Raw genomic sequence first — 18,129 nt, 5'->3', positions numbered from 1 at the left:
ATTTCACACAGTCACGATTTCTACTCTTAAGCCGTCCTCACATGGCGCGAGTTAGCTACCATCGACGTGGAGCTGTAAGAGTTTTGTAACGTCAGTACACGTCATTTCACGTTTAGGAGCCATTGCCTCAGTTGGAACACAAAATAAGTGTTGCGATATTTCGCCAATGTGATATTAAAGCTACAACCAACTGTACTTCAGAGCGCTGGCTACGTCACAAGCCCTCCTGTATTTGTCTTTTTCAGCTCAAGCGCATATTAGTGGTTTTATATAATAACTTATACGCAATGGTTAATCGGATGTGGTGTGTTAAGTTTAAGGGGTGGCTGGATGCCCTTCCTGCCGCCACCCCATACCCCCAGGAAGGAATCAGTGTACCCCAGCTGTCTGCCTCTAGTGTAACCCATGGAATAGCGCGAGCGTGATGCAAATGTCTGCGAGTCGTGTAACTGAAGCGGAACGTGGGAACCGGCCCGGTATTCACCTAGGCGATGTGGAAAACCGCCTAAAAACCACATCTAGGCTGGCCTGCACACCAGCGCGTCGTCGTTAATCTGCCTTGCGGATTCGATCCGGAGCCAGCGCGCCAAACGGTGTCCAGGTAGCAGCGCATTAGCGCTCTCGGCTACCCTGGCAAGTTAAGCCACGGCAAGAATTCAGTATGATTATTAAAGTGGTGGTTAAAACGTAATACCGAGACGAGCGAGAGAAACGTCCAAAAACGGCAGACCTCATCCAAAATTTTAGATGAATGGAATTAATGATTGCTGTTAAAAGATGATAATTACACATTCATGTAATATTTCGTGTTGCCGCCTGTTGGTTTTGGTGAGAGACGATACATCAAGTCAGTGAAGCGATATCCGACGTCATTCATCGAAGCCATTTGACCGATCAACCTAACGAGACCTCTATGTAAAAAAATATACGCAAGGAGCTAAGGGGAAAAGATCAGCAAATTAATCTCAAGGAGGTTACGCTTAAAGATACAGTATAAATAACGAAAGAACACGTAATGTGTTCGGTCCTTATACACTCGCACAATTCGTCATCAATGCCTTTTCTACAGCCTCTGAAAAAATCCAAAATTTCGTAGAAAATTATGGTTGTTAATGTGACTCATAATCAGGTCTAATATTTTAAATGAATCTCAATTAGACAGTTATAGCAGTAAGGTCTGTCAAAATTAAGATACATGGAAACATAGATGCTTACTTTACAACAGCCGGACGATAAAAGACGCCTAAGTGAGGCGATAATAAATGAAGTACCACATTTTGTTTGTTTTACAGACAAAGATACGCAGAGTTCTCTTCCGTTTGGTCGCTTTAGCAAAAATCTCTGCCCAAACATCATTACGTTGATTTTAATTACATGAAATGTTTGGCCGGCCGAGGTGGCAGAGCGGTTCTAGGCGCTGCAGTCTGGAACCGCACGACCGCTACGGTCGCAGGTTCGAATACTGCTTCGGGCATGGATGAGTGTGATGTTCTTAGGTTAGTTAGGTTTAAGTAGTTCTAAGTTCAAGGGGACTGATGACTTCAGAATTTAAGTCCCGTAGTGCTCAGAGCCATTTGAACCAACTTGAAATGTTTCACAAAGGAAAACAAGACCTAAATTCATATAGTATTAAAGTAGTAATATGTTTTCATTGGTATACCTTTGTTTTATTGTTTGCATGTCTACGTCGTTCGTGGTGCGGCGCATTAATATATTTATACTGAAACATCTTAGCGAATTTGCTAATTTTATGTTGTGGAGTTCAACGTTTGTTGCTTTGTTTCTGTAGACTGCTATGTACCAAGCCATTTTTGCTGTGGAAGGTATCCATTATGCACGTTTGCCAAGATTTCTGACGTGTCGTTATGAAGAAGTTTCATTCAACATCGTTCCTCTTCTTACTTTCCATTAATTTTCTGCACACTTCCATGATGTTGGCCATTTCCCATTGTAAGGTTCTGATATGAATTTAGCTGCAGTCAGTAGGGAAATGTTTAGATAGGAGAGTTCATTATGTACATGCTAACATTTATTGCAGGTTTTGAACTCTTTCGGACTCTTTCATTTCAAAGATGGACTGTTAGATTATTTACGTTCCAAGCACCATTACACGGGACTCAATGGTGTGTTCGATTCGCTACTACCTTGTTGTAGAAACGTACCGTTGATTGGTGGGCTCTGCTTTCACTGTCTCAGGTTTTCTCTCTTCAAATCACTCGCTGGACCTAGTTCATCTGTACTGTCGTGTTCGCTTTCCCGATCTCTCGTTATTTTTCTTCCTGTCAGCGCTCTGAGATCCGCTGTTGTTGATGGCCCTGTACTGTCTGTCAAGCTTCATCAGTTCTTTGAGTCATTTCCGATACTCGGTCGGGTCTCGGTGACGACAATATAGACAAATGGCGAGGACTGCTTTCTGGATCTTGTCTAAACGTATGTCACCACATTCTTGCATAGATATTTGTATGTCTGTTAACTGTTCGTACAAGGTGTGTTTGAAAGTGTCGGTGGATGGTTCCAGAAAATAAAGAAAACAAGAGTTACAAACAAAATACTTTTACTGGCCTTCAGTGTAATCATCATTATCTTCAACACTCTGCTGGAATCGGTTGTGGAACTGTTGGAAATTGTCGTCAAACGCTTCGTTGTGGAATCGCTCGAAGCACCCTTGCCACGCGTTGATGGATATCCACCTCATTAGAGGAGAAGACATCAGGTAATGCGAAATCGTCCCGGAGACCAACCGGCAGTCAGTGGCGTGATGTTCATCGTCTGCCCGGCCTCGCTAGAAAAGTAGACTGACAAAATCCAGTATCGAGACGATGTCGATCACATTTTTCGACAGCAAGTGCTTGATCCATCAAGAATTTCTACCTGGGGAGAGTGGAGAAGGCGATGAACACCTTGACATTCAGGTCTCGAGATCGGTTTGGTGGCACCAGGTCTCATCTCCTGCAATGCGGATACCCAACGACGCGTGACCATAGTGCTTCGAGCGAGTCCACAACAAGCTTTTCCGACACTTTCCAACAGCCTTGCAATCGATGTGAGAAGGGTGTGGTAGCTCACGGTGATTACTTTCAAGGCCAGTAAAAGTATTTGGATTGTTACTCTTGTTTCCATTATTTTTTGAGACCATTAAGCGAATTTCTCAGACATACCCTGTAGTTCATTGTGATAGTATGCTGTATGTTTATTTCTAAATTCAGTGGCAAGGCATTTCATTTTTTTCAGGTTTGGTTACATGCATCTGATTCTGTGCTCGTATTCCTTTCAAAATGGTTCAAATGGCTCTGAGCACTATGGGACTTAACAGCTATGGTCATCAGTCCCCTAGAACGTAGAACTACTTAAACCTAACTAACGTACGGGCGTCACACAACACCCAGTCATCATGAGGCAGAGAAAATCCCTGACCCCGCCGGGAATCGAACACGGGAACCCGGGCGTGGGAAGCGAGAACGCTACCGCACGACCACGAGCTGCGGACGCTCGTATTCCTTCCCTATGTTAATTACTAGCTAACCTCGTACTGCTAAGTATGTATGGGAATTGGACATACCACTTAATCTCCGTCTCCCCCTCACTCTGTCGATCTCCTCCCCCTCTTCCTCTGTTTCTCCCTCCATCACCTCCTCCTCCTCTCCCCCACTCTCCTCCTCCCCTCTTTCTCTGTCCATCTCCTTCTCTCCCTCTGTCTGTCTGTCTCCTCGTCCACCCTCGCAATGCTAATTTCTTCCACCCTCTCTGTGCACCTTTCCTCCTCTCTCTGAGTTTCGGCCTTAATTATTGATGTTACAAAGGAAACCATGACTCGGAATTAAAGTCCCTTGGAGTGGGTGGGTAGAACAGTTGGAATCTTTACTATACAGGTATGAGAGAGACCTCTCGATCTGCTGAATATGTGAGGATAGTAGCTTCTGTTTTAACTTGCGAACGGGTAGGACTACAAAGTTTCGGACAATTGTGATTCCAAAGTGGGATTCTAATCATAAGCCGATAAGTTATAAATACAACTTCCCTCATTTCTGTTAAAACCGGCTGCAAGAAATAGAACGAAACTCCACATTGTTCTATATACATATTTTGTTGGAAATTAAATGTCAGGAGAGAGAACACATACAAGAATGTAATTTGTCTAGTGATTTAAACCTCCCAATATCACACTGAACAGTGAATGCGAAAAAGAAAACTAAATCACACATTTTCACAGCACAGCACAGTATTTTCTCTCACAGTTTAACAGAAAACCTACAGATTGCTGTTTTAAAAAAAGTAAAGCCTATACCTATCTGAATGTATATTAGAGTATTGTGCAAAAACATTTAAAATATGTAGCCTAAATCGGAACATTCCATAGAGTAAAAATTTGAAGAAAATCGGTCAAGCACTTTCTCAAATTTTTGATAGCCAGGTTTGCCATGTACATTAAAAGCTATGTAACGTATGTGTTTCCAAGTATTTATTCGATTAACGTACAAAAATTTGAAGTAAATTGATTAAGAGCTTCCTAGAATTTTGCTAACAATGAATGTTGACAAACACACACACACAATATATATATATATATATATATATATATATATATATATATATATATATATATATATATATATATATATATTACTTCTATCGTATCTATACTGAACAGCCAAAAACGCAGGTACATCTGCCTAATACCGTGTAGAGCCCGAAGTGCCGCAACACAACGTGGCATGGACTCTAATAATGTCTGAAGTAATGCTGGAGGGAATTGACACCATAAATCCTGCAGGGCTCTTCATAAATCTGTAAGAGTACGAGGTGGTGGCTATCTCTTCTGAACAGCACGCTGCAAATCATCCCAGACATGCTGAATAAATTTCGTGTCTGAGGAGTTTGGTGGTTAACGGAAGTTTTTAAGCTCAGAAGAGTGTTCCTGGAGCTACTCTGTAGCAGTTTTGGACGTGTGGGGCGTCGCATTGTCCTGCCAGAATTGCCCAAGTCCGTCGGAATGCACAATGGACATGAATGGATGCAGGTGATCAGAAGGGATGCTTACATATGTATCACCTGTCAGAGTCGTAGCTAGACGTATCAGGGTCCCATATCACTTCAACTGCACAAGCCCCACACCATTACAGGGCCTCCACCAGCCTGAACAGTCCCCTGCTGACATGCAGGGTCAATGGATTCATGACGTTGTCTCCACACCCGTACACATCCATCTGCTCGATACAATTTGAAAGCAGACTCGTCCGACCAGGCAACATGTTTTCAGTCATCAACAGTTCAGTGTCGATGCTAACAGGCGCAGGTGAAGCGTAAAGCTTTCTCTCGTGCAGTCATCAAAGGTACACGAGTGGTCCTTCGTCTCCGAAAGCCCATATCGATGATGTTTCGTTGGATGGTTCTCACACTGACACTTGTTGATGGCCCAGCATTAAAATCTGCAGCAATTTTTGGAAACGTTGCACTTCTGTCACGTTGAACAATTCTTTTCTATTCCCACTTCATCGCTACTTCGGAGATGCTGTGTCCCATCGCTCGTGCGCCGACTATAACACAACGTTCAAATTCACTTAAATCTTGATAACCTGCCATTGCAGCAGCAACAGATCTAACAACTGTGCCAGATACTTGTTGTCTTATATAGGCGCTGCCTGTTTACGTAGCTCTGTATTTGCATACGCATGCCTGTAACAGTTTCTTTGGTGCTTCAAAAAGTTTTGCATAGTCCGCTTTCCAGAACTCCTGAAGATAGACGTTGACTGTGGATATTGTATCACAGACACAGTCCCTTTAACTCTCCACAGATGTCACTAAACCCGCCCATCTTAAACAACCATGCATGAGCAGCGCCTATTAGACGGAGGGGGTCCGACAGCCGATCAGGTCCAGTCATTCCACCAGGAAGGAGGTACACGGCTCGTGTTGCCTGTAGTTCAATTATACCTACACGGTCAATACCGCGATTCCATCGCGTCCGCATTGTTATTTTGTGCCAGGAAGGGCTCTCAACAAGGGAAGTGTCCAGGCGTCTCGGAGTGAACCAAAGCGATGTTGTTCGGACATGGAGGAGATACAGCGAGACAGGAACTGTCGATGACATGCCTCGCTCACGCCGCCCAAGGGCTACTACTGCATTGGATGGCCGCTACCTACGGATTACAGCTCGGAGGAAGCCTGACAGCAACGCCACCATGTTGAATAATGCTTTACGTGCAGCCACAGGAAGTCGTGTTACGACTCAAGCTGTGCGCAATAAGCTGCATGATGCGCAACTTAACCCCCGACGTCCATGGCGAGGTCCATCTTTGCAACCACGACACCATGCAGCGCGGTACAGATAGGCCCAACAACATGCCGAATGGGCTGCTCCGGATCGGCATCACGTTCTCTTCACCGATGAGTGTTCCATATGCCTTCAGCCAGACAATCGTCGTGTTTGGAGGCAACCCGGTCAGACTGAAAGCCTTACACACACTGTCCAGCGAGTGCAACAAGGTGGAGGCTCCCTGATGTTTTGGGGTGACATTTTGTGGGGCTGACGTACACCGCTGGTGGTCATGGAAGGCGCCGTAATGGCTGTACGATACGTGAATGCCATCCTCCGACCGATAGTGCAACCATATCGAAAGCATATTGGCGAGGTATTCGTCTTCATGGAGACAGTTCGCGCCCCCATCGTGCACATCTTGTGAATGACTTCCTTTGGGATAATGACATCACACAACTAGACTGGCCAGCATGTTCTCCAGACTTGAACCCTATCGAACATGCCTGGTATAGACTGAAAAGGGCTGTTTATGGACGACGTGACCCACCAATCACTCTGAGAGATATACGCCGAATCGCCATTGAGGAGTGGGACAATCTGGACGAACAGTGCATTGATGAACTTGTGGATAATATGCCATGATGAATACAGGCATGCTTCAGTGCAAGAGGATGTGCTATTGGATATTAGATGCACCGGAGTGTACAGCAATCTGGACCAGCACCTCTGACAGACACGCTGTATGATGGCACAACATGCAATGTGTGGTATTAATGAGCAATAAAAAGGGTAGAAATGATGTTTATGTTGATTTCTACTCCAATTTTCTGTACAGGTTCCGGAAATCTCAGAACCGAGGCGATGTAAAGCCACTTTTGATTTTGTGTGTGTGTGTGTGTGTGTGCGTGTATGTGTGTGTGTGTGTGTGTGTGTGTGTGTGTGTGTGTACAATAATTATTAAAAAGATGTAGCCTATGTCTGCCTGGATGTTTGAGTGCTGCATAAAAATATGAGGTAATTTGGTCAATAACTTTTCAAGATTTTTGGTAACAACATTTCCCACTTATGTAGTATATGTACTCATACATCACATATATTCAAAAATGTGTAGTTTATGTTTGTACAAACATTTATTAGAGTATCACATAAAAGTTTTCAGTAAATCTATTAGGAATATTTCGAGTTTTGGCTAATTATATTTGCCCTTTATATAGTGTAAACATTTATGTATCATGTATATGATGAAGATGTAGCAAATTTCCATCCGAACATTTATTAGAGCATTGTGCAAGAAGTTTTCGAGATCTTTGGTAATAATTTTAAACTATGACTTGTCTTTATGTAGTAGTACAGCTGACACACATTGTGAACTATTTTTAGTTCCAGTCGCCAGATTTATTGCGTACTTAAGTTCAATGTTTTAAGAGAGGACGTCAGTTGCAGACAATGAGGTGTGCTGTGGGTGTTGCCTACAGGTGCAGGAGCTGGTGGGCGAGTCCCCACACGAGCGCATGCGCGGCTTCATCGAGCTGGCGTGGGCCTTCTCCACAGTGCTGGGGCTCTTCCTGTTCCTGGTCGAGGTGGCCATCCTGTGCTGGGTCAAGTTCTGGGACTACTCGTTCACGGCCGCGTGGGCCGCCACCGTGATCGTGGTGCCCGTGCTGATCGTGTTCGTCGCCTTCGCCGTGCACTTCTACCACAAGCTGGTCGTGCACAAGTGCGAGAGCTCCGTGGCCGACATCCAGGAGCTGGAGGCCATGAAGCAGCAGCTCGACTCGGCCACGATGGCCCACTCCAAGGTGTGAGGGAGGGGCGGCCGGACGCTACCCTAACCTGCCAAGCGCCTCGGAGCTGTGACGTTATTTTGCATCTGCTGCACCCCACTCGTCAGAGAGTTTAGCCGTTGGAGGACGCATCGTGGCACAAATGCGTGAAACAGAAACAAAAGTTTAACCAGTGAATGCGGATACTTGAAACGATGCAAGGCTGTGAGAAGTTACTGACTGTGTCGAGTGACAATGTCGGAAGAAGAAATGAGCACGGAAGACGCGAAGGCACGAAACCCCGTCGTTTTGACTTTCCTAGATTGCGATAACGCTCGCGACAGCAGTAATAGTGTTATAAAGCGACTAACAGGGTAACCAAAATCGCACGTTAGCGCGTCCAGGAATCTAGTACCATGTCAAGTCTCACATTAGCCTGACGAGCAATATGTAGGAAATATTCTACACATTGCGCCTCAAACGACGATTTTCTGTAGACAGCAGTTTCTCTCCTCGTGCAAGCTCTGAAGTTCCAAAATATCTTCCGTATGCTACATTAATGAACTTTTATAAGGCGAGAGCATCCCTTATGGCGGGATAGGGCGGTGGGCAGACAGGGCCGCATAACTTCAGTAATCACAGATGTTTTGCGCTTACGAGAAATGTGAGGCTCTTTTAACATCTCTTTCCCTACCTACTCTATCGCTCAGCTTCACTTTCACTGTTTGTGTAGTCCAAATACGGCGACTTCGATTTGACAGTCCACGCGTCGAAAGAAGTTAATGAAGACCTGAAAAGAATGTGTTGACATAAAGCCATTCGAGGCTGAATGTCGATGTAAGTTATTCACGAACATAAATTTCACTGAAAAGCCAACCTGGAAGAATACAGCACGATCTGATAAATGCAAAAAAAAAAGGTAAAGTGGAAAGATGAAGAAAGACTGCGAGGTAAAGCGCGGAAGAAATTCAAACACGCCCAATCAACTGAGCACAATAATAAAAAATCGAAGGTTTAGTACCTACAATGATGTTTCGAAGTACGCCAAAATTCATGAATTCACATTCAATGCACAAAGTTCAACATTGCGTCACCGTGTTCTGGCTCAATTGCAGTGTGTGATCGATTCTTTGTCAGTTTCATGAGAACATTATGTTGAGGATAGAGTTAAAGCATTTAGCTGTATGCCGTCCGTACTGTGAAGAATTATAGCCTCTCCTAATGCTGGCTCAAACCACAAGCTGATTACGAATAGCTAACACAATGACCAGAACGCTAAGAACATTCATCTCGCTCTTATCGTAGTATGTATCACTTCTTCATGGCGGTAGTTACAATGGTTTTCTGTGGAGTAGAAAGAAGTCTGTGTTAGAGTTAAATTTGAGATGCTGTGCTAGTAATAACGCACAGCGTATTAACTCGCTTTCATGTAAATACTTCTCGTGTTGTGAATTTTCTAACGCTGTCGCTTGATTCATAATACGTCCGATATTGCCGCATCTCAGGGAAACTGCTTTTTGCCGACAGTTTTGTAACTAGTTTCCGTATTGCTAGACTATTTGTTTCTGTGCATGTGCAGACAGTTGTAGCTTTAGAAATCTGTGGTTTAAAGTGTTTTTCAAGTGTGACAGCTACACACATCTCTGGGTAACAGCCTCAAATAGACAGTGAAAACGCGCAGGAGGGTAAGCTGTTGTGACCAGCTGCCAGTACACTCCTGTCCTCCTAGTCACCCGCCGTAGCAGTGCAGTTTGTCCTCCTCCACAGAGCTATTCGAGGACAAACTCGTCACTCAATGCCGGACCAAGTACGGCTGTGCTTTTTAGGACCAGGTACCAAAGATCTGTACATCGATACAGTATTTTCATCCACAAGATGGTGGAAATCACAAAAGTATGCGTTTGTAGAGCATAACAACGGCCGCTTCCCCTGCCGTGTGTTGTGGAATACAGTTTTGCAGAGGATGTTCCTAAAGGTTTCGCCGTTGCTGTGATATCGAAGCCAGTGATGTTAGCGTGTACCTGAAAGGATGCATGCCACCGTGCCTCAGCTTGGTGTACTTATTTGGGAGAACAATGTATAACCGCAGTAGAACCAAAGCCTATCATATTCTAAAATATCGAACATGAAAGAACGCCACAATTGTGTAAAACAGTAACGGTAAAAAAAATTAGCGTATCTATGTAAATAAATGTGATCACAAAATAAATATTTATATGCTTGCTTACTGTATTGTTGATATAATAAAGATATATGTATACATCTTAATTACGAAAACATATATTTATTATTCATATCTTATTCACTAGTGAGTGGATAATATTGTACTGTAGCTCTGTTAAGGAAAAGCACAAGACAAGTTCAAAAAATAAAATGGCCTCTGTTAACATGGACTATGTGGACACAAACGACAAAAGTCAGAAGTTCGTTCCGCCACAGTGACTGAGTGTGGAGAGTTTCGTTGTTACATATACCGTACCCTAAACAGCGAAATTTGTTGACCAAGTCCCTGATGATGGAGAACTGTGAAACATTCCGAAGAGAAACAAATGTATTACTCAATGTCCTGAGACACAGAATTTAATGAAAATTGGTACAAATAGCATTTCAAATGAAAGTTCTCGGGGCGAGTCGAAAGCAATAAAATTTTCTCAGGTTTCTCGCCACATCAACTGTCGAACAACGTCAAGAAGCTGGATCTTCCTGCGTAAACAGCGTTATTTATATCTTTGGATGACCCACAAAACTAGTCCGTAGTCAAGCTCAAAATAGGAATAGCGTTATTGGTCACCCAAATGAAGATAACTACCGGCAGTCATTTTGGTTCCCCAGTTACAATCTTTCACTCTACCATGATAAAAAAACAAATACATTATTTAATATCACGTGCAATGAAAGTATGTTTTGGAACAGATAACTAGAAATTAAATGGACACTGAAACATGACTACTCAACGTTCATACATAATGCCACCGAGCGAGGTGGACCAGTGGTTAGCACACTGGACTCGTATTCGGGAGGTCGACAGTTCAAACCCGTGTCCGGCCATCCTCATTTAGGTTTACCGCGATTTCCCTAAGTCGCTTGAGGTAAATGACGGAATGGTTAGTGTGAAAGGACACGGCCGACTTCCTTCCCCATCCTTCCCTAATCCGATGGGACTGCTGACCTCGGCGTTTGGTCTCCTCCCACCGCCCCCCTCCCCCGAATCAACCAACGTACTGCCGTAATTCTGGGTTAGCATCTAGCTCATAGGGAGTGTTAGCTGTAGTCTCGTGCACTACGCTCTTGTCATGGGCTGAATGGAATCAGTATCATATGTACTGTGTGGCACTATATCACTGTATAGGGGGAAGGAGAAAAAACGACGTACGAAAAATAAAGAAAATATACACCTCAGATGAGTTGTTGAAGCAACAGTAGTTGATTCCTCGTACGAGCACCTAGCGAGTGGACATCATATTTGCTGATATCAACCACTTTCATAATGGATTTAGTTATTCATCTATTTTTTACTTACTTATTAGTACCAAAGAAGCATCGGTAAGTGTCAGATAGATACAGAACAAAGTTGTTCTCAATACGGTGGTGTCTGAACATCACACTAAAAGAGATCTGCATGGATGTGGATATCTTCTTCAGATAAAAGACTTGTGGATGCGGATAACGGACCTGTGGATATGGTGCGGACAGAGATATCATTTACTTTGTCTTTGCAGACATCGAATCACAGTACTTTGTTAGGCGCTAACCGATTGAAGGTCGTATGTCGTTGTTCTCTTGTCTTTGAACTGAACTATACAGCGAGTTATTGGAGGACCTACAGTTCAACGTGGACTTCAAAAAGAGGTAAACCTGAGATTCTTCCTATCACCAAGTCGTTGCCAAATATCACAGACACGATCAGTGACAATTAATGCTACGACAGTCGAGGACTGAGTCTTGGATCTTTGGATGTATAGACTGAAACCGACGCTTTAAAAAGAATGAAAGAGAGGAGTTACGTTCTCACAAACTTTTTCCAGTGACAGTGTTGTGTTGGCAATGTTGTTGTGTTGTGTTGGCAATTGAATCTCAATGTAGACAAGTGTAATGTGCTGCGAATACATAGAAAGATAAATCCCTTATCATTTAGCTACAAAATAGCAGGTCAGCAACTGGAAGCAGTTGATTCCATGAATTATCTGGGAGTACGCATTAGGAGTGATTTAAAATGGAATGATCATATAAAGTTGATCGTCGGTAAAGCAGATGCCAGAATGAGATTCATTGGAAGAATCCTAAGGAAATGCAATCCGAAAACAAAGGAAATAGGTTACAGTACACTTGTTTGCCCACAGCTTGAATACTGCTCACCGGTGTGGGATCCGTACCAGATAGGGTTGATAGAAGAGATAGAGAAGATCCAACGGAGAGCAGCGCGCTTCGTTACAGGATCATTTAGTAACCGCGAAACCGTTACGGAGATGATAGATAAACTCCAGTGGAAGACTCTGCAGGAGAGACGCTCAGTAGCTCGGTGCGGGATTTTGTTAAAGTTTCGGGAACATACCTTCACCGAAGAGTCAAGCAGTATATTGCTCCCTCCCACGTATATCTCGCGAAGAGACCATGAGGATAAAATCAGAGAGATTAGAGCCCACACAGAGGCATGCCGACAATCTTTCTTTCCACGAACAATACCAGACTGGAATAGAAGAGAGAACCGATAGAGGTACTCAGGGTACCTTCCGCCACACACGGTCAGGTGGCTTGCGGAGTATGGATGTAGATGTAGATGTAGATATTTCTGAAAAAGTGAGAAATTTGAAAACTAACTTGCAGAATGACTTATTACAGAACTTTCATTTGTGCATGAGTACGGTACTGAAATTGAAAATAAAATAAGAGGCACGTTGCTTCCCAAAAAATAGGAAGCTCTTCCTAGTAAATGCAATAGAAATGAAGTTGTTCTCTACTTGAAGTTAAACTGATCTGATTCTCGATTAAAGCTACCAAACGAAAGAAAAGAACATAAAAATTCCATGGGCCTTGGCCCACTGTGGCTACAATTATCTTCAGATACGTTTCATAATTTCCTTTGCACTGAATACATCGTGATTAAAGCAAATCATTGCCCGATTGGGACTCACAACCGGATTTCCTCCTGATCACGGGCGACTGCTGAGCACGTCTCCAGGTCTGATTAAAACTTGGCTCCTGTAAAATGTAGATGGCAGCAACGGGCAGACACAGTCTGAAATACTCAGATATGGTGTGCCGCAGGGAGTCATTTGGGGTTCTGTGTATTCTGATTAACTTAAACGATCTTCCACTTGCATTCTCAAAAAATGTTTAACGTACCTAATGAAACATTTCAAAATATTAACAGATGATTCTGTGTTAACGGATTATCATTACATTTTCACAAACCTCAGTCCACACAATATTAAGTACTTGTGACGTTTACCATTCGGAAACCTTCGAAATAAAATACATCGTAACCATTACCAAAAAATATACTTTGAAGATCTACAAGTTATTTTACGGGAAAAATTGTCGTGAGGCCAAATTTCGAATAGCACAGTACAAATAAGAAAAGTTTTAAAATTTTTCATAACTCTGGAAAGTATAACTCAGCCATTTGCCTAGAAGTTTTGCAACTACGTTAATAACCGGACAGGTATTCCAAACCATTCTTTTATTTTCAGAATGAGATTTTCACTCTGCAGCGGGGTGTGCGCTGATATGAAACTTCCTGGCAGATTAAAACTGTGTGCCCGACCGAGGCTCGAACTCGGGACCTTTGCCTTTCGCGGGCAAGGGCTCTACCAACTGAGCTACCGAAGCACGACTCACGCCCGGTACTCACAGATTTACTTCTGCCAGTACCTCGTCTCCTACCTTCCAAACTTTACAGAAGCTCTCCTGCGAACCTTGCAGAACTAGCACTCCTGAAAGAAAGGATATTGCGGAGACATGGCTTAGCCACAGCCCAGGGCTGTTGCCATTCTACATTTTATATCCTCTCTTTCTTTCGGCCGTGCTCATTTATTTTACTGTCCAAACAGGAAAAGTCATCTACTAACTTCAGCGTCTCCGTTTCTAATCTAATTCTCCCAGCGTCGCCTTATTCAGTTCGTCTACGTTCCATTGCCCTTGTTTTACTTTTGTTAATGTTTATCTTATATCATCCTTTCAAGACACTGTCCGTTCCGTTCAACTGCTCTTCCAAGTCCCTTCCTGTCTCTGACATAATTACAATGTCACCGGCAAACTCAAAGTTTTCATTTCTTATCTCTGAACTTCAATTCCTTCTCCAAATTTTCCTTTCGTTTCCTTGCTCAATGTACAAATTGAATAACGTCAGGGATCGGATACAACCCCGTTTCATTCCCTTCTCAGGCACTGCCCACTTTCATGCCCCTCTACTCTGATTACTGCTGTCTGGTTTTTGTACAAGTTCTAAATAGACTCTCAGTCCCTATATCTTACTCCTGCAACCTTCTGAATTTCAAGGATAGTATTCCAGTCAACATTCTCAAAAGGTTTACCTTTTCTTAACCTATCTTCTAAGACAACACGTAGGGTCAGTATTGGCTCCCGTGTTCCTACGTTTCTCAGGAATTCAAACTAATCTCCGAGGTCAGAATGTACCACTTTTTGACTTCTTCTGTAAATAATTCTTGCGAGTATTTGGCAACCATGACATTAGCCTGACAGTTCGGTAATATTAACACTGGTCAGCACCTGTTTTCTTCGGAAATGGAGTGATACGATAAAAGAAATTATTTAGATATTGAAAGAAGAAGAAAATTTGATTGTGATAGATGACTGAAATTCGATGGTAGAAAAAGGAAGAGAAAGAAAAAAGTAGTAGGTGAATGTGGACTGGGGGAAAGGAGTGAAAGACGAAGCCGCCTGGCAGAATTTTCCAAAGAACATTATTTAATCATCGCTAACATTTCGTTGAAGAACCATGAAAGAAACTTGTGTACGTGGATTAGACCTGGAAAACAACGAAAAGATTCAGATATACACTGAAGCGCGAAAGAAACTGGTATAGGTATTCGTTTTCAAATACAGAGATATGTAAACAGGCAAAATGCGGCGCTGTGGTCGGCAAAGCCTATATAAGACAATAAATGTCTGGCACAGTTGTTAGATCGGTTATTGCTGCTACAATGGCAGATTATAAAGATTCAAATGAGTTTGAATGTGGTGTTATAGCCGACGCACGAGCGATGAGACACAGCATCTCCGAGGAAGCGATGAAGTGGGGATATTCCCGTACCATCATTTCACGAGTGTACCGTGAATGTCAGGAATCCGGTAAAACTTCAAATCTCCGACATCTATGCGGCCGGAAAAAGATCCTGCAACAACGGGACCAACGACGACTAAAGTGCAACCCTTCCGCAAACTGCTGCAGATTTTAATGCTGGGCCATCAACAAATGTCAGCGTGCGAACCATTCAACGAAACATAATCGATATGGGGTTTCGGAGCCGAAGGCCCACTCATGTACCCTTGATGACTGCACGTCACAAATATTTAAGCATCGCCCGGGCCCGTCAACACCGACATTGGACTGTTGATGACTAGAAACATGTTGCTTGGACGGACGAGTCTAGTTTCAAATTGTATCGAGCGGATGGACGAGTAAAGGTATGCATTCGTGTCCATTGTGAATTCTGATGGACTTGGGAAATTCCACCAGGACAATGCGACACCCCACACGTCCAGAATTGCTACAGAGTGGCTCCAGGAACACTCTTTTGAGTTTAAACACTTCCGCCGGCCACCAGACTCCCCAGACATGAACCTTATTGAGAATATCTGGGATGCCTTGCAACGTTGTGTTCAGAAGAGATCTCCACCTCCTCGTACTCTTAAGGCTTTGTCGACAGCCCTGCAGGATTCATGGTGTCAATTCCCTCCAGCACTAATTCAGACATCAGTCGAGTTCATGGCATGTCGTGTTGCGGGACGACTGCGTGCTTCCGGAGGCCCTACGAGATATTAGGTATGTGTACTAGTTAGTTTGGCTCTACAGTGTATAATGGTAATTATGAATTAATTATTAGTAAAAACATTTTTATTAACATTTAAGTCAGTAAATTATGATTTGTTGTTTCACAGCTATCTCTTTCATCCAAAGCATTTGTGTGTATATTTGGTATGTAATCAATCAGTTGACATTACAAAATCATTGAAAACAGTGCTGGCCGAACATTAATGACACGCTCTAAGCGACCTACTAGATCGGATGAGCAGTAATCAGACTGTTTATTGATGAGGCTATTGTTTCCGGCCAAGCGTCGTGGCTGAGCGAGTTCTTTCAGAGTGTTTCTATTTAATGTGACGGGCGGCAGTGTGCTGTAGTTGTAAGCTAATGTGAATGGGAAGGAGTAACGTTCTTGTAGTGTGTGAACACGCAATTGATGGTGTGCTGCGTGTCGCAGTCACGTAGATTAATCAAGTAGGCACCACACTGCGAAACAACGCCAGATGAAATGAGCACATTAACCAGTCACAGGGAAGGTGCATAACCGACTACGGTATATCGGGAGAGTTGTGGAAAAAGTGGCGCACCTAGGAAACCGCCTATAGATCGCCTGCGTGACCCACTCTTAATTACCACTCGAGTGTTTGTGTATCTCACCAGGATGAATTCTAGGAAGACATCGAGACAATGCAACGGCAAGCTATAAGTTTTATTACATTGTTCGGTCAGTGTAAGAGTGCGAACTTAAATGGAAATCCTCATGAGCAGGAGACGTTATTTTCGCGAAATACTAAACTGAATAATTACTGTAGATTGCGGAAGGTTTCTGCTGTCCCAGCACACATATACAGGGTGACAATTATTGAACTACAGGGGGAAAAAAACGGAAATTAGTTGCAAACTACGGCGTGCACACTCTTTATTCAACATGTGAATGTGACTACAGATTTTCGGATTTAGGTTATGACATGTTCGATATGCCTGCCATCATTGGTGATGACGTGGTGCAGACGAATGGCGAAGTTCTGCATGACCCGCTGAAGTGTCGGGACATCGATGCTGTCGATAACCTCCTGAATGGCTGTTTTCAGCTCAGCGGTGGTTTTTGGGCTATAGCTGTACGCCTAGTCTTTAATATAACCCACAAAAAAGGAGATGCATGTGTTCAGATCCGGAGAATATTGCAGAAAATCGAGGTCCATGTCAGTGGCCTCTGGGTACCCCAGAGCCAGAATGCGGTCCCCAGAATGCTCTTCCAGGACATCAAACACTCTCCTGCTTCGTCTTGCATGAACCACATCTTGTTGAAATCTGAGTCACTTTGGATAATGTGGATGAAATCGTCTTCCAAACCGCCGGCCGTGGTGGCCGTGCGGTTCTAGAAGCTTCAGTTTGGAACCGCGTGATCGCTACGGTCGCAGGTTCGAATCCTGCCTCGGGCATGGATGTGAGTGGTGTCCTTAGGTTAGTTAGGTTTAAGTAGTTCTAAGTTCTAGGGGACTGATGACCTCAGATGTTAAGTCCCATAGTGCTCAGAGCCATTTGAATCGTCTTCCAAACCTTTGGTAGTCACCGTGCTATCAAGGAACACCGCACCGATTATTCCGTGACTGGACATTGCGCACCAGTCACCCGTTGAGTGTGAAGGGACTTTGTAAAATGACCTTTTTTAATAATATTATGAATATTTATATATGTGTTTGGAGAAAGAGAGATTGATTTTTGATTGTGATTTTTACTTTAAGTCGTAACTGGTACCTGAATTTTGGTTGCTGCCTCCTTGAATGATCAGCTTCTGCACCAGTTGTTGACGTGTTGCAATTTGGAGGAAGTTATTGTTCTTTAAGGTTTAAAATACGACTCTGTTAGTTACTTGGCCGTATTGCTTAGAGCTTTGAGCCCAAGTTTTCGTAGCTTTTCATACCTAAGGGACCACTGTTGTAAGTAAGAAAGATCAAACAGCAATCTGCTTTTCGTGAGAAAAGGAGATTGCTTGACACACAAACTTCCTTCAAACTACACGTCCTGCTACATCAAAATTGGTCAGTAGAGTTCAGCACCATACTACTGTACAAGAACATAATCCAATCACTGTAATTAAGAAATTATGAGAGGTTGTTACT

At 43.3% G+C, this 18,129-nt stretch overlaps 1 protein-coding gene across 1 annotated transcript in view; it reads left to right on the top strand.

The window, feature by feature from the left end:
* Nucleotides 1-10,287, top strand: part of LOC124712096 (calcium release-activated calcium channel protein 1-like) — a 132,695-nt gene extending 122,408 nt beyond the window's left edge. The window contains exon 7 of the mRNA XM_047242393.1: nucleotides 7,732-10,287. Within this exon, the coding sequence (XP_047098349.1) occupies nucleotides 7,732-8,061 (330 nt within the window). The 3' untranslated portion in view covers nucleotides 8,062-10,287. The remainder of the gene's footprint in view (nucleotides 1-7,731) is intronic.
* The last annotated feature ends 7,842 nt before the right edge of the window (nucleotides 10,288-18,129 follow it).

This window comes from Schistocerca piceifrons, chromosome 8, assembly GCF_021461385.2.
Source record: "Schistocerca piceifrons isolate TAMUIC-IGC-003096 chromosome 8, iqSchPice1.1, whole genome shotgun sequence".
Lineage (NCBI taxonomy): Eukaryota > Metazoa > Arthropoda > Insecta > Orthoptera > Acrididae > Schistocerca > Schistocerca piceifrons.
This window is presented reverse-complemented; position numbering and strand designations above follow the sequence as displayed.